This window comes from Geotrypetes seraphini, chromosome 14 (genome assembly GCF_902459505.1).
Source record: "Geotrypetes seraphini chromosome 14, aGeoSer1.1, whole genome shotgun sequence".
NCBI lineage: Eukaryota > Metazoa > Chordata > Amphibia > Gymnophiona > Dermophiidae > Geotrypetes > Geotrypetes seraphini.
The window spans coordinates 31,812,856-31,834,191 of record NC_047097.1 but is presented as its reverse complement, the minus strand read 5'-3'; the positions used below and the strand labels follow the sequence as shown (position 1 = coordinate 31,834,191).

Here is a 21,336-nt window from a genome sequence, read left to right as displayed (position 1 = left end):
TTCTTCTGGCGAGGATTTTTTTCTTTCATATGGCGATGGATCTGGTGACAAGGCAGTTATACCCTCTTCAGAAAATACATCTATTTTGTCTAGCTCCTAATCAGAATCCCAGGCGTGCTCGGAGCCTGATCCTGAAAAGTACTCTAGTAGAAAAATCGGAGTCCTTGCCCGTCTTGCTACACTGACATCAGCGTCATGACTTGGAGAAATATGTGAAGATATCAAGGATCTACAATATCTCAGTGAAACTTCCTTTGGGACCGGAGTGGCCAGAAGGTCCCCAATAACCTGACTGAGCTTCCCCTGACGGGACACTTTGTTCTGTCCTATGTGAAATCGAACTCCTAGGTATTCTAAATCCTGCGTCGGCTTGGTGTAACTCTTGCTGAAATTGATCACCTAGCCCAGGCGCTGCAACAACTGTACCACCTGCTGAACAGCCTGCTGCCCCTCACACTCCAAGGGAGCTCTGATCAACCAAACAGATACGGGTGAACTAAGACATCCAGGGTGTGAAGATGGGCCACCATCACCTTGGTGAAGGTCCTGGGTGCCTTCACCAACCCAAAAGGCATCACTGCACACTGGAAATGTTATTCCAAGACGTGGAACCTCAGATAGTTCCGGTGGTCCGGAAAAATGGGAATGTGAAGATAAACCTTTGTTAGATCCAGGGAAGCTAGGAACTCCCTCGGCGCCACTGATGCTATCACTAAGCGCACCGTTTCCATGGAGAAATGAGGCACTTTCAGCGCCGCATTGACCACCTTGAGCTCCAGAATTGGTCTCCAATTGTTGGAGCCTTTCTTTGGAACAATTAAGTATATTCAGTATCGCCCAAAACTCGAGTCTCGCTCTGGAATGGGTTCTATGGCCACAATATCGACTAATCTGTGGACTGCACCTGAACTGTCTTCTTGGGGCAACCCACTGGAGAATCCAGAGAAACTCCAGTTTGTAGCCATCTCTAAGAACCTCCAAGACCCAATGGTTGGAGTTAATGGCCTGCCATTCCGCCGTAAAAGCTGACAACCGCCCCGTGATATGGGGGGGGGGGGGGGGGAAGAGATACCAGCCTGGCGTCAGAATTGCTTCTTTGCAGGAGCTGCTGAATGACTCCCCATAGAGGGCTGACGCTGAGAACTGCTAAAGAGCAGTCTGACATACACAGGACCGCTGGCCTATGAAAGGGCCTGAGTATGGATGAAAGCACCTGAAGGGATGAAAATTAGGATGCCCTGAATCCCTGGAAGGGTGGGACCTATTCACAGGCAACGACTTGGTCCTGCAATCCTGAACACTGGCCATAAGGTCATCCAAACCCTGGCCAAACAGCAGCTGTCCCTTAAAAGGCAACCGGCTCAAGGTCACTTTAGAAGACGAATCACCAGACCACTGCTGGATCCAGAGCACTCTGCGAGCTGAAATAGAATAGGTGGAAAGCTTAGTAAAAATGTCATACAAGGCATCGGCCATATAATCCACTCCTGAGAGTATAAAATCCAAGTCATGAAGTATCACAGTGTCAGGATCTTGGCACAATTTGGAATGGCTGGCCCAGGGCCACAAAAGAGAAGGCTGACAACGCCCTAAAACTAGCGGCCACCGAATCAAACAGATGTTTAAGGACAAAATCCACACTTCGGTCCTCAACATCCTTCATGACCACTCCCCCATCACTGGGGATAAAAGTGTGCTTGGTGACCTGCACCACTGAGGAATCCACCTTTGGGGAAGCAAAGTGTTTGTTAAAGGCATTCACCATGGGATAAAGCCACGCCATGGTGCAAGCACATTTAAAGGGACCCTCGGGAGTCTCCCAGATGTCCATAAGAATCCAAACAAGGTCAGGATGATCAGGAAGAGAGGCGGATTGTGGCTTCTGGTTACTCATGAGAAACATTCTCAGAGTGCAGCTTTAATTTCTGGAGAGATTCAGATCAAATCCACAAGATGCATGCGCTTGAAAAATCTGCGCACTGTGAGATCCTCCCCTAAATCAGGGGCTTTGCACTGATCCGGATCTTATAGATCTGCCACATCTGCGGAAGCTGCAGTGGCCCCCTGCGAAAGCAGAGGTTTGAAAAGCGTATCTGGCACCTGCCAGCACCCCCGAAGAGAGGCAAGAGAAAAAGACCTGGGTCCACAGGAGTAGGGGTCCCTGTGACCGGCACAGAGGCCGGCAGAAGGAAAACAAGCAGAGACAGTCAAATATGACTGAAAAAGCATAGTAAAATCTGAGGAAAATCCATCCTCCACGGCAGGAGCCAACCTCTGCGTATCAGTTTTGGACTGTTTGGTGGATTTATGAGGTTTATTGATTACTTGGATTTAATTCATTTTTTTTTTCTTGTCTTTGCCTTTTCTTTCCTTTTTTAAATGGCGTTTTGTTTCTTGTTTTTATATATTTTGTACACCGTGCTGATGATAAAGTGCAGTTAAAACTTTTAATAAACAAACATTTCTCGAGACACGCTTGCATTTCGCCATAGTGTCACCTGCGCACTCCCCAGGGCCCCCGACACCAATTTCACAGGAGTAGGGTCTGGAAAACACTGCAGACAGAGCTGAACCTGGTGTGAACAAGCTCCCAAGGGAATGTTCTCTGAGCCCCGATCTGAAATGCAGGCTGTCTATGAGGGTTACTGACAAGCAGGGAAAACCCCCCCACACACACAGAAGCAGACTTTTCCAAAGGTCTGCAATCTACCACAGTCAGAGCTGTTCCCACAGGGAACCTCTGGAGCACAAGAGTGAAAACCACAAATGCAAAGACTGAAAATACACGAAATAAAACACAAGCAGAAAAGACAAGCTCCTATAGCCTGGCTTACAGGAAGGAAAACTGATGCTTACAGGGACAGTGATGAGGTAAGAGGGGGTGGGGTTGAAATCTCTGAAGTTTGAAGCTTCCTACAAAGTTCTGGCAGGTAGATGGAAATAACCTACTGGTCCCGGAATAAAGTGGGATTGTACAAGAAATGCTCTATTATGTAGTAAAACAGGTAAGACATACACACAGATTTTTTATCCTAATATTTCATATCTCCTATAAATCCTACCCCATGTCCAATTTATACATTAGATGGAAACTGGGGGAGAAGAGAATAGACCTAACTGCAGAATTCAGCATTTTACATGCTAACTAGAACATGCAAAAGAAGACTCCAGGTAACCATGATCCTCAAGGGCCACAATCCAGTCAGGTTTAAAACATAGTAACATAGTAAATGACGGCAGATAAAGACCTGAACGGTCCATCCAGTTTGCCCATTAGTGATACTCATTTAAAAAATACATAATTTGATTAACTTGTCTCTTTTTTGGTAGTTCTGGGCCTTAGACTGTAAAGTCTGGTATTGTCCTGGGTTCCAAATGTTGAAGTTGCCATCCAAGCTCACTCCGGCATATCCAACCATCCCGTTGTTTGCAGGACATCTACCGTAAAGACTGGCCTGTAACATCCTCCTGTTCCATATTAGTGGAGTTCCCACTGATGCCCACCTCAGCCCATCCTACACCGAGTCACCATATATGGGACTCAGACCGTGCAGGTCTGTCCAATACCGGCCTTAGTTCTTTAATTTACATCCTTCGTTTTCTAATTAGAGATCCTCTATGTTTATCGCATGCTTGAATGCCCAAGGAGGGAAAACTGTATGGTTTATTTGCAGGGACGTGGAGGCAAAGCCAAGGGTAGATGGGAGAGAATATATTGAATGCTTTTGCAAAATGCTAAATGAATGAGTTGTATAGTAGATGTTGAAAACTGAATAAAACAAAGTTAGGAAAAATAATGATGTATCCCAGTATGCCTTTATTGATTTGAGATGCTAGGAATGGAAATGTTGACCTGCTGTAATATGCTGGAAAATCATGGAATTTTTTTGGGTGGAATTCAATTTGTCATATATATATATATATATATATAATTTGTCACATATATATAAAATGGAAAAAGTATTGGCATTACAACAAGGTTATATTAAAAAATTTAATAAAATATGGGGACCATTGACAAATTATTCTACTGATCAGATATAATAACACATGTATAGAACATATAGAAGGGGTAGGGAAGGAAAACTATTGTAATATTAATATGATATAAAATTCTGATAAAGGGTTTATTTAATTCACATTGTAAGAAAATTTAATGATAATTTCAAGTGTTTTTTCATAATTGAATGTATTACATGTATTTCACTTGATGTAAGAATTTAAAAAAAGAATAAAAAATATTAAAAAAAAAAATAATCATGGAATAAACAATGATGATATTACATATATAATGCATACACATATTGTATTCCAGTTGCACCCTGTTTTCTGTTTTGCACTCACCATCTTATTATTAAGATTTGTACTGCTAACTACATGCTGAACTCTTCCTTAAGATGGTTGTTGCTGAAATATGTCCATTCAGTGTTTGGTGCCCAGATTGTTTAGGACTTAAATTGGTACTCCTCTCTGTATGAATAGTTGGTCCAGCTTTTCTTCCAAGACTGGGCTTGTCCCACGTAGACCTTTCACCACCTGTGATGCCCAAATGAAGTATTCTTGGACCCGCTGTTCTGACCAGCCTGTCACAGAAGGAACATAGTCAGTAAATACAGAAACAAATGCATTCTACTCTTGTGCATACTACCGTATTTCCCCCAAAATAAGACAGTGTCTTCTATTAATATTGGGCCCAAAAACACACTAGGTCTTATTTTCGGGGTATGTACATGATCATCTCTCCCTTCCCCTCCTTCACCCCAATTCTTCCTCTTTCCTTTCTCTCTCACACATGTGCAGCATCTTGCAGCAGAACCCTTGCCCAGCTTCTAACCTTTCCTTCCTCGCTTCCATCTCTCGTACAGCAGAACCTTTGCCCAGCTTCTATCCTTCCCGCCCATCCCTTGTGCAGCAGAACACTTGAGCACCCCCCGCCGAACCTCCATCCTTTCCTCCCATCCGAACCCCACCGACCACGAGAGAGCCCTACATACCAGTACCTCCCTTCAAATCAGCGTCGGGCTGGCAGCACTCTAAACAGGCTGCTTTGGCCTTGCCCACTAGTGAATTCCCTCTGCCGCATCACTGATAATGTCATCAGTAACGCGGCAGAGAGAATTCATCGGTGGACGAGGCCGAAGCAGCCTGTTTAGAGTGCTGTTGGCCCAACACTAATTTGGAGGGAAGTACCGGTATGTAGGGCTCGCTCGCGGTCAGCGGTTCGGATGGGAGGTAAGGATGGCTGTGGGGGGCGGAAGGGGGGGGGGAGAAACGCTGCCGGCGAATCCCGACTAGGGCTTATTTTTGGGGTAGGACTTATATTAAGATCTACCCCGAAAATCATAATAGGGTTTAATTTTGGGGTACGTCTTATTTTCAGGGAAACACAGTAGACATATAATAAAGATGATGAGGTTACAGAATAAGAGGCTATGCTATAGGTTTATGAAAGCACACAGACATCCTTGAAGAGGAGAGTGTGCTGGATTAAGAGAGGAAAAAATGGTCAACACCAGGAGTCTGCAAGAGGGGAAGGGAGAATGCTGCTCTACAAATTTCATCAGGCAGCACTGCCCTGGACTCTGCCCAGGTGGAAGCCACACTTCTGGTAGAGTGGCTTCACAGCAATTGGAGACTGCTTGCCACAGCCCAAATATGCAAGGAACAGCCATGTGAATCCCTTGGGAAATAGAAGATTTAGAGGCTGGTCTTCCCCAATGGTTAGAACTGGTTAAGACAAATAGATGATCCGAAGGGCAGAACTCATTTGTCACCTCAAGAAAATTAAGAACTCCTCTCCCGACATCCAGCAACTTCAATCCTCTGTCCTGTTTCCTCTTGCCCATGGGCTGAAAGGCAGAAAGCCACACTTCCTGATTGACATGGAACACCAAAACCACATTCAGCAGAAAGGAAGGCATGGTGTGAAAACACCCCTGCCTCTGTGAATCTGAGGAAGGGCTCTCTCAAGCATGTTCATAGTGGATATCCTGAAAACCTGGCCTGCCAGTAGATCTCGAGGACCAGACTTGGGCATCCCTGCTCTAAATGTATAGCTACTGCAAATAACATTCAGCCCTTTATGCATAGAAACATGATGGCAGATAAAGGCCAAATGACCCATCCAGTCTGCCCATTTGTAGTAACCATTATCTCTTCCTCTAAGAGATCCCACATGACTATCCCAGGCTTTCTTGAAATCAGACACAGTCTCTGTCTTCACCGGGAGACTGTTCCACGCATCTACCACCCTTTCTGTAAAAAAATATTTCCTTAGATTACTCCTGAACCTATCACCTCTTAACTTCATCCCAAGCCCTCTCGTTCTAGAGCTTCCTTTCAAATGTGCATTTATATCACTTAGGTATTTAAACGTCCCTATCATATCTGCCCTCTGTATACAGATTGATATCTTTAAGTCTGTCCCCATATGCCTTATGACGAAGACCACACACCATTTTATTAGCCTTCTTCTGAACCAACTCAGAAATATCTAAGAAAAAGGACAATTTAAACTAAATTAATTTATGGAGCATGTACGGTTGGGCAGACTGGATGGACCACTTGCGTCTTTATCTGCCGTCATTTATTATGTTACTAGATCAGTGTTTTTCAATCTTTTTACACCCATGGACCGGCAGAAAGAAAAGAATTATTCTGTGGATCGGCAAACTACTAGGACTAAAATTTAAAAACCCCATTTCCGCCCCATCTCCGCGAGCTCGGTCACCTCAGTAACTATAGAAAAATAGACAAATATAGTGCAAAATATAGATAGCAGATATAAATTCTCAAAACTGACACGTTTTGATCACTAAATTGAAAATAAAATCATTTTTCCTACCTTTGATTTCATGAGTCTCTGGTTGTGTTTCCTTCTGTCTGTGTATCCTTTCTTTCATTTCTTTCTTCTGCACTCAGGCCCAACAATTGTCCCTTTCTATTCCCTCCCTCTTTCCTTCCTATGTCTTTAGTGCCCCCAGTGCCTCCTTCCCATGTCCTTAGTGCCCCTTCCTATGTCTTTAGTGCCCCCGGGGCCTCCTTCCTATGTCCCTCTCACTGCATTCCAGACTTTGTCCCACTCCCACCCCCGAAGCCAGCCTGCCTGCCTGCCTACCTCCCTGGCCAAAGCCAGCCTGCTTGCCTGCCTACCTCCTTCCCTCCCTGCCGCACAAAAAATAAAAAAGCCTCCCTCCTTCCTTCCTTTCCCCGGTCCGCTGCTATCTTACTGCTCTGCTGCTGCTACTGCTAAAGCCGACAGGAAGTCTTCTTTCCGACGTTAATTCTGACATCAGAGAGGATGTTCTGGGCCAGCCAGGCAGCGATTTCCTGGCCCAGAATGTCCTCTCTGACGTCAGAATTGACGTCGGAAAGAAGACTTCCTGTCGGCTTTAGCAGCAGCAGGGCAGTAAGATAGCAGCGGACCGGGTGAAAGGAAGAAGGGAGGCTTTTTTTTTTTGGGTGCGACAGGTAGGGACAGGAAATGATCGCCTGTCCCGTTGTCCCGAGCACAGCTTCGGGACACTGTCCCTGAAAATGGGACATTTCGGCATCCCAAAGCTGTGTGTGGGGACAACGGGACAGGAGGTCTGAAAACAGGACCTATGGTCACCTTAATCTTGCCGGCCCTGTGTGGACCGGCAGAAATTTCCTGTGGACCGGCACCAGTCCGCAGACCGGCGGTTGAAGAACAGTGTACATTACATTACATTAGAGAATTCTATTCTGCCTGTACCTTGCAGTTCTAAGCGGATTACAATTGAAGATGGCTGGACATTTCCAGGAAGTTACAAATATAGAGAGGCTAGGATAAGAGATAGGGTTAGATACATAGTGGAGGCTAAGAAGGTAAATTTAAGGAAGGGGGGGACATTTGAGGAAACTTGTAGGGAGGGAGGAGATTAGGATTGGTTATATGGTGGAGTATGCAGGGCGGGGGATGTTATGGAGGAGGGGGGATAAGCGGACAAGATAGTTTCTTTGAATAACAGAGTTTTGATTTCTTTTCAAAAAGATTTAAAGTCACATGTGGTTGTCAACAGAATAGAGATGGAGGGGTCTAGCTTCGCCGCCTGCTAGATCACTCTTTACATTTGAAAAGACTTTTGAAAAGACTTCAGTTCATAGGAACCACAGAACAGCTCTCCAATAATTTAAGTCGTTCTTCTCAGATCGATCTTTCCAGGTAATATTAGAAAACTCAAAAAACTTTGAAGTACCTCAAAGCACAATGCTATCACCGATCTTATTTAATCTTTTTCTCGCTCCATTTTTGACCCTCTCAGTCAATTGGATTCATGGTTTTCACATATGCTGACAACATACAGCTATTACACTCTCTTCAAAATCACATACCAGGGGAAATACAAGAAATAAACCTCAGTATGGAAAAAATAAGCCAATGGCTCAATGAGAATATGTTATCTCCAAATGAGAATATGTAATCTCCAAATGGACAGCACCAAATTGTTAGGGGTAATCAAAGAAAACAAATGAACCTACCATCAACAAATAAGTTCAGTAATTAAAAAATGTTTCTTTAAAGTAAAAATAATTTGTTCTATCTCAGCACTTTTAGAACCCTCATCTCTTAATATTTTGATTCAATTGTCATCACCTACCTTGATTACTGGAACTCACTCTACCAAGGCATCACTCAAAGAGATTAGAAGACTTCAAACAATTCAAAACTGCTCACTGTGTCGGTGTTGATGCTTTATAAGGGCATGGGGAATGTGGAAGCGTGTAAGGATATGAGTTTATATCGTAGGGGTTGGGAAAAAGATTTGCAGGTATCCTTACGGGAGTGGGATATTGTTGCGCAGATCCAGGGAGTTCCAGCCTTGACCCGCAATGCGCCCCTTCAGGAATGCTTTATAGAGCCTATCTTATGCCTCAGCAATATTATTATTGTGGGGGTGCTAAGTCTAAGTTGTGTACTAAATGCGAGTCTGGAGAAGGGACATTTGGACGTATGTTCTGGGGGTGTCCTCTTGTACAACAATATTGGCAGGAGATTTTACATTTTATGCATACTGGGCTGGGCTTGGCTCTGGCTGGCACCCCGGAACAACTGGTGCTAGATTTAGCTGGAGCTTATGGGACGATGGGTGGGGTTCATAAGCTGTTATGCCGGAAGCAAGCCCTGGTGGCTCGGAAGGGTATTTGAAATATTGGACTTCTTGTGAGCCTCCAGGGTTTTGGCTTTGGTGGGGTGATGTGCATCAGTAGGCCTGTTGGGAAGCCCCAGATGCGAAGGGTTCAAGGAAAGAGAGTCAAAGATATTTGCTGGTTTGGGATCCCTAGCTTCAGATTTTAAATCCCAAAGGATGCAGTCTGATCTTGAACGAGCTGTGATTTCCTATTGTTTCTTGGGTTTGCCATTGGTTCTGGATGGAAAATAGGGAATTTTTTTTGCAGTGGTTGAAGATGAGGGGATTTGGGGGGGATGGTTTTCTTGTATTGTGTGTTTTGAATGGACGTGGGGGGGAGGAGCCCTGCAGTTTCTGGGGCCTGGGGATTATAAGAATCCAGATTCCCAGGTAACTGTTTTGTAGTAGGTTTGGATTGTCTTGTACATAAGTACATAAGTACATAAGTAGTCGCCTCCGCCGGGGCAGACCAGAGGTCCATCCAGCCCAGCGGTCCGCTCACGCGGCGGCCCATCAGGCATATTGCCTGGTCAGCGGTCCCTGACTAATTTTATTGCCTACCTCTACAGTTATCTCTAAACCTTCCACTGCTCTTATCTGTACCCCTCAATCCCTTTGTCTTCCAGGAACCTATCCAGGTCATCCTTGAAACCCTGTACTGTGCTATTCCTTATCACGGCCTCCGGAAGGGTGTTCCATGTGTCCACCACCCTCTGTGTGAAAAAGTACTTCCTTGCGTTTGTTTTAAACCTGTCCCCCTTCAATTTCATCGAGTGACCCCTTGTGGGCCCTGATTCCCTCCTAGGGCTTTGCTGAGGGTGGGGGGAGTGCTGTAGGGGGTGGGGTGTTACTGTTGATTGTTTTTATTTCTTTTGTCATCTCTTGTTTGGCATTTATTTCAATAAAAATGTTTCGACACTAAAAACTGCTCACTGGTTACCAATTTCTCATCGTTTAACTTTCAAAATTCTACTTCTTACAAGCAAAACAAAATTAGCACATTCTTCAGCCTTTATTGAGAGTTTGATTATACCTTACTCTAATTCTAGAACTCTATGCTCCACTGATCAAAAATTTTTTTTTAATCTGTTCCATCGATGCGACATATTGTTTATGACACCACCTGGAAATCCATCTTCTTGTGGTGAGTCAGGGCTATGTACTTCATTTCCAAAAAAATACTTCCAAACCATCTGCCAACAGGGTTCTCTTTCAACTCCTTCTCGAAACAACCTTCTTCATCAGGAGCTCTCAACCTTTTCTCCAGTTCAATGCCACAGAACATGGGTAGGCAATTCCAGTCCTCGAGATCCACAGGCAGGTCAGGTTTTCAGGACATCCACAATAAATATGCATGAGATAGATTTGCATTTCAAGGAGGCAGTGCATGCAAATCAATCTCATACATATTCATTGTGGATATCCTGAAAACCTGACCTGCCTGTGGCTCTCGAGGACCGGAATTGCTTACCCCTGCCATAGAACAAGAATCTATGTAGGAGGGGGGGGCCAAGGGTTTTTAGGAATGAGAAACACTTTTAGTAAAAGTCCAGAGACCTCTGTCCTATTCTGGACCTCCGCACTCTCAACAAATATTTGGTGAAAGATAAATTTTATATGGTCTCTCTGGGAACCCTATTGCCAGGGAAGTTATTTGTTAGGGAAGGACGACTAGCTCTGCTCTCTAGATCTCAAAGAAGCCTACACACACACATTCCCATCCTCCCAGCCCACAGGAAATATATTCGCTTTGAAATTGGGAGTGTGCCACTTTCAGTACAAAATACAGGTCTCCCTCCATATTTGCAGGGGTTAGGGGCACAGCCCCCTCACGAATACCATAAATTTGCAATAGATGGGTGCAACCAAGATATCATAAAGGAAGAAAGTGGGTCTCACCGTGTGAGATCTGGGGGGGGGAGGTTTAGAATTAGATGGTCTGCAGGAAGGCAGGGGGAGGGCGGTAGTGAAGCGCTCAGGGTCACTGGAGACCTCCTCCTCGGACTCATCCCAGGACAATGAAAAGCCAGCGGAGGAGGTGGAAGAGGACAAAAGCTTCCTCAAGGGAGGGCACTCAGACAGGTGGGGCTCCTCGTTTTCTTTAGCCCATCCTGCTATGCCCCAAGATCTGTGATGATCACAGATGGGATCCTGCTGGCATGCCTGGCCCGGCTCTACCCCTCTGGATCACAGGCTGAGGCACACCCTGTTCCAGCTCCTGATGGCAAAGTGAGTCCCCAGTTTGGGCTTCTGATTTAGAAGTGATGCCCTCCTCGGTTCCTGCTTTGGGGGCGATTGGATCCCAGGCTGCAGCTCACACTACGATGAGAGTTAAAATAAGGTAGCACCTAGAGAATGACACGGTGATTGTTTCCCGCGGGTAGCCACAGGTAACCAGCAGGAATGGGAGAAGAAATTGACTGGTTGCTGCGGGTATGGGGACAAGGCCATTCGCTGCCTTGTAGAGTGGTGAATGGCCTTGTCCCCATAGGAAACGATCTGCTGCCAGTTGCCTCCCTTCCCCCCCCGATTGCCAGTGGCAACAAAAAGAAAAATACACAAATGTGCGACTCTCCTGGGTCAGCCTCTTCCTCCTCCCAGGGCAGGCATACCAGCCAGTTGGAAGCTTCCTGCATGCAGCGTTGCTACGGGAACCTCCTTGCTGCCAAGTCCCTCCTTCTGATGTAACTTCCAGTTTCACCAGAAGTTACATTGGAAGAAGGCACAAGTTGAGCAGAATTCTATAGCCAGAGGAGCGGTCACTCAACTCCATCACCTTACATCAGATGTTTGTGGACTGGGGAACCCCAGAAGTGGATCACTTTGCTTTCCCCTAGAAATCACAAACTTCCACTCTTCTGTTCCAGACTCTACACTGTTCTCCTCAAGTGGTGAGACAAGTTCCTTTATGCTTTCCCTCCAATTCTTCTACTTGGGAAAACTCCACTCAAACTTTGCCAAGAATAAGCCACCATGATTCTCATAGTATCTCAATGGCCATGTCAACCATGATTTCCTCTCCTCCTACAGCTCAGTGTATGGGAACCCATCACACTTCAAATCTTTCTGATGTTGCCGACACAGAACAAGGGCTCTTTCCTCCATCCCAATCTATGTTTGCTAGCTCTCACAGTGTGGTATTTCTTGCCCAACCACTCTGCACCAGTGTCGGCCATCACTGAAACCTCTAGAAAACCTACACAGCACTGCTATCATTTCAAATGGACTTGTTTTACAATTTGGCATAACAACTCATTAGATCCAATCACCTCTCCTATTTCATTTGTCCTAGAAATGATCACGTGATGCCGTAAGCAAGGGCAGTTGCACTCTGCCTGTGCTCCCGGGCTCCGAGTCACCTATTGGCATTCTTACCGCAGTTTGGGCAGATTCGAGGAACACGGATGCTTTTTTGCTGCAAGGCCAGTGCATGGACAAATATTTAACATCATCAGTGCTCCCCATGACCGCGAAAACTACAAAAAAAGACTGTGAGCGTCTGAAGCCGGCCAAGGACAAAATGGCACTGGGACCAAGTTCGGAGGTGAGCCAACTGTCCCCGGAAGCGCTCCAGGACATAACCCAGGTGGTCGTTTCGGCGATGCAGCCTAGCCTGGACAAGCTGTCCACGTAATTGCAGCAGCTAGATGACACCATTTGGGACACCGCTAGACGCACCACAGAGCTTGAAACACGTGTCTCTCATATATATACTAAGTCCCTCTAAACTTTCTCTATACTGTCCTGTAATCCTCTCATTGGAGTTCCTTCTCTATACCATTTCCTGTAAACCGTGCTGAGCTCTACGATTGTGGAGATGATGCAGTATACAAACTTAAGGTTTAGTTTAGTTTAGAGGACACGCAGGGGGAACATGTTTCAGCTCTTCAGGCCTTACGGGATCTCACTCGAGTGTATGCAGAAAGTCTGGATGACCTTGAAAATAGATCCCTTAGGCCAAATTTATGGTTTCTGGGGATTCCGGAGACGGTGGCGGGCCCCTCCCTTGTGCAGATGCTGGAGAAGTGGCTGCGGGAGCAGTTTCTTTTGCGTGCAGATTTGGGCCCTATTCGTTTGAATGGGCACACCGCCTGGGAAGGGAGCTAACCAGGGAAACGCGCCCGCGGATGATCATAGCCAAGTTACTCAATTATAATCACAAGGTTGAGATTCTGCGCCACTATAAACAACTTTGGAATGGATTAAAGTTTGAAGACTCTGAGGTCCGTATTTTCCAAGACTACTCTGTGGCCTTATTGGAGAGAAGGAAAAAAAATTTACCCGCTCTGTTCTACATTGGCAGAGAAAAAGCTGCGGTTTCTGTTCCTTTATCCGGCCCTTCTGCGCCTTCATCATCAGGGCCAATGGCACACCTTTGAATCTTCTGAAGATGCAGCGCTGTATATTAATTCTCATTTGATTCCACCACAGGACCTCTGCTTGCTAGTGGTCGAGTCCAGAATAGCAGTGATCCACTCATTTTTCTAGTGACAGTTCCTTAGCATACCCTGTTATAGGGTCTGCTGTACTGTTGGACTTCATGTTAATCTGTGTTTCTCAGGTTATGTAATTTTTACACGCTGTGTTGTCCCAATGTTCTGAATTTCTGATGTGGGGGTTTTGCGGGACTATTTGCACTGTTGGTTATTTTGATGGTTGACTTGGGGCTCGGGGAGGCATCTTTCTGTGATCTCACACACCTACAGGACTACTTGGGTGGGCTCTGCAGATGTGTCCGCTTTGGAGGGGGAAGAATAGAAAAGGGGGAAGGAGTTGGGGAGGGGATAGTTGGGGAGGGAGGACCTGGGTGGGAGATGTTTTCCTTTTCATGGGATCTCTGTGAGCTTGTATGGGTTCTACTGGACATTCTGGTATGTGAATTGGTGCTGCTCTGCTTTATATGTCCCTCCACCCCGGGTTAGGCTGGGAGCCCGGGTGGGATTTTGGTTGATAGATTGGGTGAGCCTCACGTTTAGAATTTATGACTTTTCATGGCTCTAGCCGCTACTTACGTATTGTTTCCTGGAATGTCTCGGGTATTACTTCCCCTATTAAAAGTACGAAAATTTTGAATCAGCTGAAACGTCATAAAGCTGATATTGCATTCTCCAAGAGACGAAGAACATTCCAAATTAAAGCGATACTGGGTGGGTGAAGTTTTTACAGCTTCTTCTCCACAGAAACGAGCAGGTGTAGCTATTTTATTTAACAAATCTTTACCACAGGCGACCCACTTGATAGTGCGGGATTAGGAGGAGTGTGTGGCGCAGTGGTTGAAGCTACAGCCTCGGCACCCTGGGGTTGTGGGTTCAAACCCCGCGCTGCTCCTTGTGACCCTGGGCAAGTCACTCAGTCCTCCATAGCCTCAGGTACGCTAGATAGATTGTGAGCCCACCAGGACAGGTAGGGAAAAATACCTGAGTACCTGATTGTAAAACCGCTTAGATAATCTTGATAGGCGGTATATAAAAACCTAATAAACTTGGAAACTTGGATTTCCAGGGTCGTTTTATATTGCTTCATGTTACAGTGGGTACCTATTCTTTCTATCTTATGAGTATTTATGCCCCGAATGTTTATGACCACTCATTTTTTGAACGTTTGATGGCTGCTTTGGGGGGGCGCATGCAGGGGACCCATTGTTTCTGGCCGGTGACTATAATCAGGTTTCTGATCCCAGTTGCGATCGCTCTACTCCGGAACCTATTCCCTCGGGGATAGGGACTTGTGGAATTCTGTATCTTTGTTCTGCCTTGGACCTGGTGGACCCCTGGCGTTTGCTGCATGTTACAGAACGCGATTATACCCACAAATCTAGAGCGCATGGTACGCTCTCTAGGATTGACTATATTCTTACTACTAGACACTCGTTTTTGAATGTAGACTCGGCAATTATCGGACCCGCGGACATTTCTGATCACGCTTTGATTAGATGTAAATCATTTTAAAGATTTTTTGCACAAAAAGTGGGAGGATTTTCTGGAGTTTAATGGCCAACATATGAACGACCCAGATTTGTTCTGGAGTACAGCTAAGGTAGTTCTTAGGGGAGAATGTATAGCATATGTTGTAGCTCGTAATCGACGCTTATCTAGGGGTATTCTCCGTTTGGAGAGAGATTTAGCAGCTGCTAAACAACAATATGCGGCTTGTCCATCCCCAGCTACTAGGGAAACTAATTTCCATAGAAACATCTCTTAACACTCATATACACGAACACACGATGAAGATGCTATTTTATCAAAAATTTTAATATCATAGATATGGTAACCGTGCAAGCAAATTGTTATCTTACCTTACGAAGAGGGCGAGAGGACAGCGTTTTATAATGGGGATAAAAGACAGATTGGGGAGACTCCACCACAAAACATCTCAGATCTCCAATCTTTTCAGGTCCTACTTTCAGGATTTCTATGCCAAACAGAAGTGGGGAGCGGGTTCCCTTATTGGGGATTACCTCGCTGATTCGGGCTTACCCAAGCTTAATGATGCTGACATTGTTTCTTTAAATGCTCCTATTACACCTAGAGAATTGCAGAGGGTGATTCAGAATCAAAGGAATTATTCAGCCCCTGGACCTGATGGCTTTACGGCTGAATTTTATAAATTGGCACTCCCTTGAGAGATTATTTTACACGAGTTATTGAACAAGGGAGCTTTCCTCCGGGTGCAAATGAGGCATGGATCACTTATTTGTCCTAGAATGTCTTCTATATCTCCTCTGTCTCTGGACTAAAAACTTAATTAAGTCAAAGTTCATCTCAGTGCTATTAGTGCTTTCCATACTCAACTAGACAAAAATCATTGTACATCCTTTGGTTTCTAGATTCATTCAAGGCCTTCTTCATACAAGACCTCTAATGAAGCCTCTTCTGATGACTTAGGATCTTAAAATTATACTTTCCACTCTAATGAAGTTTCCATTTGGACCACTCTCATCTTCATCCCTCAAGTATCTCACTTGGAAAGCAGTATTTCTCTCACATCTCATGCCGAGTCAGTGAACGTCACGCGCTTGTGTCAGAGCCACCTTTTACAACATTCTGCCATGATAGGGTACAACACCAACAAAGGGTAGTTCTTTACACTCATCCAAAGTTCCTCCCGAAGGTCATCTCTGTATTTCATCTGAAATCAGTCTATAGGTCTTCCTGTATTTCTTCATAAACCACAATCTTGCTTATTACTTGGATCGTACCAAACCTCACAGAACTTCCACTCAGCTGTTCCTGTCATTCACTCCTAACAGACTTGAAGTTCCTGTCACCATGGCTGGCAGACTGAGCTCTGTTTGCTATGCTCGGGCTGGGCTGACGCTTGAAGGCCGTGTCACGGCACATAAAGTTCAAGTAATGGCTACTTCAGTAGCTCACCTACACTCCACTCCCATTGAGGACATCTGTAGAGCAGCCACCTGGTCCTCAATTCATACATTCACATTCCACTAATGTTTGGAGAATCATTCCAGATGAGATAGCCGGTTCAGCCAATCAGTTCTACAAAATTTATTTGCCACTTAGATGCCAACTTCCCTCCAACCTGTTTGGTTTCGCCCGGCTTGTGTTAATAACCATCTTCTCAGAGGCATGATCCTGGCAGCTAGGGAGTCCCACATGCGAGAAGATGTTGCCTGCTAGTCCTTGGATAAAACAAAGTTACTCACCTGTAGCAGGTGTTATCCGAGGACAGCAGGCAGATATTCTCACAACCCACCCACCTCCCCTAGTTGGCTTCTTAGCTTTTTTACTGAACTGAAGGTCCCGAGAGCCAGAGTCAGGCAGGAAGGCACTCTGCAAGCACAGTATGGGCAGTCTCAAGATTTTTAAAGTGACAGAACACTTTTGCACTGTCCGTACTGGGCTCCGAAGATGACGTCACCCACACGTGAGAATATTTGCCTGCTGTCCTCGGATAACACCTGCTATAATAATAATAATATAACTTTATTCTTATATACCACCATACCCAGCGAGTTCTAGGTGGTTTACATCAATTAGCAAGTGATCTGCATTGACAAGCAGATTTACAATAAATTACAGCAATTTGCAACAGTCTGCAATGAAGGGAAGATTTACAACAATTTAACAGAAATTGCAGCTTTGATCGAACTAGACAAGGGGAGTAGAGAGTAGGAAAATGGGAAGGTCTGGTGACGGAGGAGGGGGGCAGGTGAGTAACTTCGCCATACCAATTCAGCTAACCATACGGTCTATGACATCACCAAGTATGATTCTGCTCTCTTTTCACTTTTTGACAACCAAGAATTGTGTATACTTTCCCCATGTTTTCTTTCCTTGCAAAGGTTTTGAGTAATATCATAGATTTTTCCCAACCAAACAGAATACAAGGAAAATGTATACCTGTAGGGGTGCAGCGATTAAGATCTCGGAGATTGTACAGCTTGTCAGCTAGTTTCACAAGCTTGGCATGCTGGCTGCTATGCTGGGCATGTTCAATCTGCAACTGCTTTCTCTTCATCTTTGGTAATGTCTTGTCATCTGTCACTTCCTCTACTATCTGCCGAATCTCCTTACCAAACTGTTCTTCAATTTCTAAAAACGTGGTATTTGTATCTTCTACGGTGTCATGAAGGAGAGCTGCCTGAAAGAAAAGAGAAAATGTGTTCCTTGAAGATGTCTGAAAAATTGGGGACATCCCTAAGCCCCAACCAGAAAGCAAAAAGCTATATACTTTAAAAAAAAAAAAAAAAAAAAAAAAATATATATATATATATAAATTAATTAATTAATTAAAATAACATTAAAAAGGGTTAAACTTAAGCAAAATGGACAGGCTCCCGACTCCTCTCCTTTAGAGTAAGACAGAGGGAGGAGCATGAAAACAATTAACGGACTCTCTACAAGCCTTGCAACTAGTGGGGGTTAAAACCCTACCAGTCCTGTTGCACAAAAATGGAAATTAAGCAAGCATGGGACAAATAACACATAGGATCTTTAAAGGAAAGGAAATGAAAATGTATGGTATAGAAGGGCAGACTGGATGGACAGCGATATTACTCCACATACTTTGGCTTAGGACTTAGGTTCATTACTACAATGGTAAGTGAACTGATAGCCATCCTCTGCTATTTATTAAATTGTTATAAATCTTTTGTGTATCTAACTAATATTAATTAGGTAGTGCAAACTTGAAAGCCTGTAGCTTCAAGATAGTTCTTTTCTTCTTTGTAGTTTATATGCTCTGACCCCTCTCTATTTATTACTTTGAAGTGCAACCCATTTGGAAACACTGCCCTCGACAGAATAGTTATCTGGTTCAACTCATTCTATGTCTATCTTGCAAATTGTCTGAGCTCATTGCACAACTTTACCTGTAGCACTGCAATATCTGTCACATCAGCCTCATGAGACAAAATTCTGGCAACACCTAAAGGAAATAAAATAAATATTAATTTCAGTAACTGTGGAAGATAGATTATTTCAATCTGCAAGATATGACTTCAGATTCAGCTCTTATGTGATTCTCCTTTTAGTTAATTCCATCTATATCCTCTCACCTTGGATTCTGTATCCCCAACCCTATATGTCATATCTGTCTGGCCAAGTTAGATTGTAAGCTCTTTTGAGCAGGGACTGTCTATATATGTCAAAATGTACAGCGCTGCATATGTCTTTCAGCGCTATGTAAGTGATAAGTGGTAGTAGTATATTCATTTAAACAGAAAACCAAGCCCCCAATCACAAACTATTTTGGGCATTAGATTTATTTTAGGAAGAATCAGCAGACAGAACATATAAACTTGAGCTAGCCTGGTGGCTGTGCATTGCCATGAGAAAGGGGGAGGGAAGGTGGTTTTGGCTTTAGCTCATGCCTTTTTCAGTTGTAGCTCAAAATGAGTTACATTCAGGTGCAATAGGTATTTTTCTGTCCCCCAGAGATAATGGAGAGTTAAGTGACTTGCCCAAGATCACAAGGAAACACAGGGATTTGAACTGGGCTTCCCTTTAATTGTAACAGTTTGTTTTGTATTGTTTTATTTCCCCATTATCATTGTAAACCGCTTGGATTTTAACCTTTATTTTATATTTGTGGTATATTAAATAAGTTGAATATTCTTGGCTCTCAAGCCATTCCTCTAGCCATTAGGCTACTCCTCTGAATTTGATTCTCATGTCTTCTGCCTCCTGGATTGGCAGGGCCTTAGAATGCTGTAGAAACAGCATTCACAGTAAGGCAGTGGTCTCCAGTGCATGCAGTGGCATGGATGGAAGGTGCCTGAGGCAGTAATGCCCCATCCTCTTCTCCGCCTCCTCTGCTGCCTACACACACCCCTTCCTTGCCACCAGCAACATCTCCGACTTGCTGGCTGCACCAGCCTCAGCTCGCCCTCTGATATCACTTCCTGGTTCCTCAACCAAGAAGTGATGTCAGAGGGCGAGCTGAGGCTGGTGCAGCCAGCAAGTTGGAGATGCTGCTCGTGCCAGGGAAATCACTATTGCATGATGAACATGATGCCCTCACTTACTCCAGTGGTCTCCAACACTTTTCATGTAAAGGGTCACCAAAAGATTTCAAGCTTACACATACTAATACTACTTTTATAAACTAACTTAACCTGCTTTAAATTCAGGTTCCATGATTCCTGAGTTGCAGAAGGAGCTCTGCTGCACAGCTCCTTGACAAGGTCAGATTCAAGTTTTTTTTCAAGTTTAATTTTATTTGATGTATCGCTTATTACAAACTAAGCGATTAACAAAGTATAACAATCATCGTTAAATTATATAATATTGAACACTAAAGGGGTAAAATGACAGTATTATAATATTTCTTAACTAAGAGGAATTTGACACACAAAACAATATTGACAGACTATGACACATATGGAATGAACATGAGGATTTAAAGTTACAAAAATATTTTCCCTAAAAAGGGAGAAAGAGAGGTCTGAAAGGGGAGGGAAAAAACAATGGGGAGGGATTGAAGGTTCTCAGAAAGAAATTGGCAATGAAGTGAGTTTAGAGGTCAAAAGAAATTTTAAAAAGAAATGTTTTTAAATTAGTTTTGAATTGGTTTAAATTCTTATTTTTTCTGATATATAAAGGAAGAGAATTCCAAGTAAGAGGAGCCACTACAGAGAAAATATCGTGGCGTTTTGTCCCTACTATTTTTAGAGAGGGAACCATTAATAATTCTTGGGATTCGGAACGTAAAGAGCGATTTGAAGAATGGGGTATTAATAAACGATCTATGAATTGTGGTTCATTAGTATTTAGTGTTTTGAAAGTCAGTAGAGCTATTTTATAAGTTATTTGGTTATTTATGGGCAGCCAATGTGATTTGATTAGCAGGGGTGTTACAGATGCTGCAATAACTGGACTAAGTTAAATAGAGAGGTGGTATATAATAGGGGAGCAAGTCATATATTGTAACATTATTACAGAAGCTCATGTAAACCACTCTGAACTGACTCCCCAGTCATTAGTAGTGGTATAGAAGCTTTGAATAAACAAAAAGGAAGGTTCATCGTACCAGGCCCATGGCCCAGGTTCCTTATGAGCTGGAAGCCCAAAGAAGGAAACTGCCATGTCAAAGTTGTAAAAAAAAAAAAGAAAAGGGGCACATCTCCAGACATAATAATACTGTCTGTTAACTCTTTGCTGACAAAATCTGGTGGGTATTTGCCCACTCTGAGTTTTCATCCTGTGATGTCAGCTCTTCATCCCTATTTCTTCCAGTAAATGCTGTAGTGCAGTGGTTCCCAACCCTGTCCTGGACGACCACCAGGCCAATGGGCTAATGAATATGCATGAGAGAGATTTGCATATAATGGCAGTGACAGGCATGCAAATCCGCTCCATGTCCTCCAGGACAGGGTTGGGAACCTGCTAAACTACTTCTGAAACGGAGCCATATTCCTCCTCCCAGCAGCCTGAGCGCGTTTTACCGATCGGATGGTTAATGTACGGGCTCCTCTCGGGGTCGTTCCGCCGCTGACTCTTGTGTTTCTTGGCGGCAAAGTCGACGGCCTCCAATAGCAGAGCAACTTCCGAACTCATTGTCGGCAGGAGAAGGAAAAGGGGCGGGACCAGCTGTCACGCAAAACGCCGAAAGCAGCCGAGACAGCGACCCCTGCAGGCCGGAGTGTAGAATGAGCAAAATCCGTGTCACAAGCGGTCCACGTTGAAGAAGACAACATTTTGCAGTACAAACACTTGGTCCACGC

The 21,336-nt window shown here is 44.3% G+C and overlaps 1 protein-coding gene across 1 annotated transcript; it reads right to left on the bottom strand.

The window, feature by feature from the left end:
- Nucleotides 1-4,135: 4,135 nt before the first annotated feature.
- On the bottom strand, nucleotides 4,136-21,334 carry HDDC3 (HD domain containing 3). Its single transcript, XM_033919662.1, has 4 exons — nucleotides 21,058-21,334; nucleotides 18,484-18,539; nucleotides 17,513-17,753; nucleotides 4,136-4,583 (listed from the first exon to the last, which is right to left on the bottom strand). The coding sequence occupies exons 1-4, from the start codon at nucleotides 21,167-21,169 to the stop codon at nucleotides 4,453-4,455; spliced, it is 540 nt and encodes a 179-aa protein (XP_033775553.1). The 5' UTR covers nucleotides 21,170-21,334; the 3' UTR covers nucleotides 4,136-4,452.
- Nucleotides 21,335-21,336: the final 2 nt, after the last annotated feature.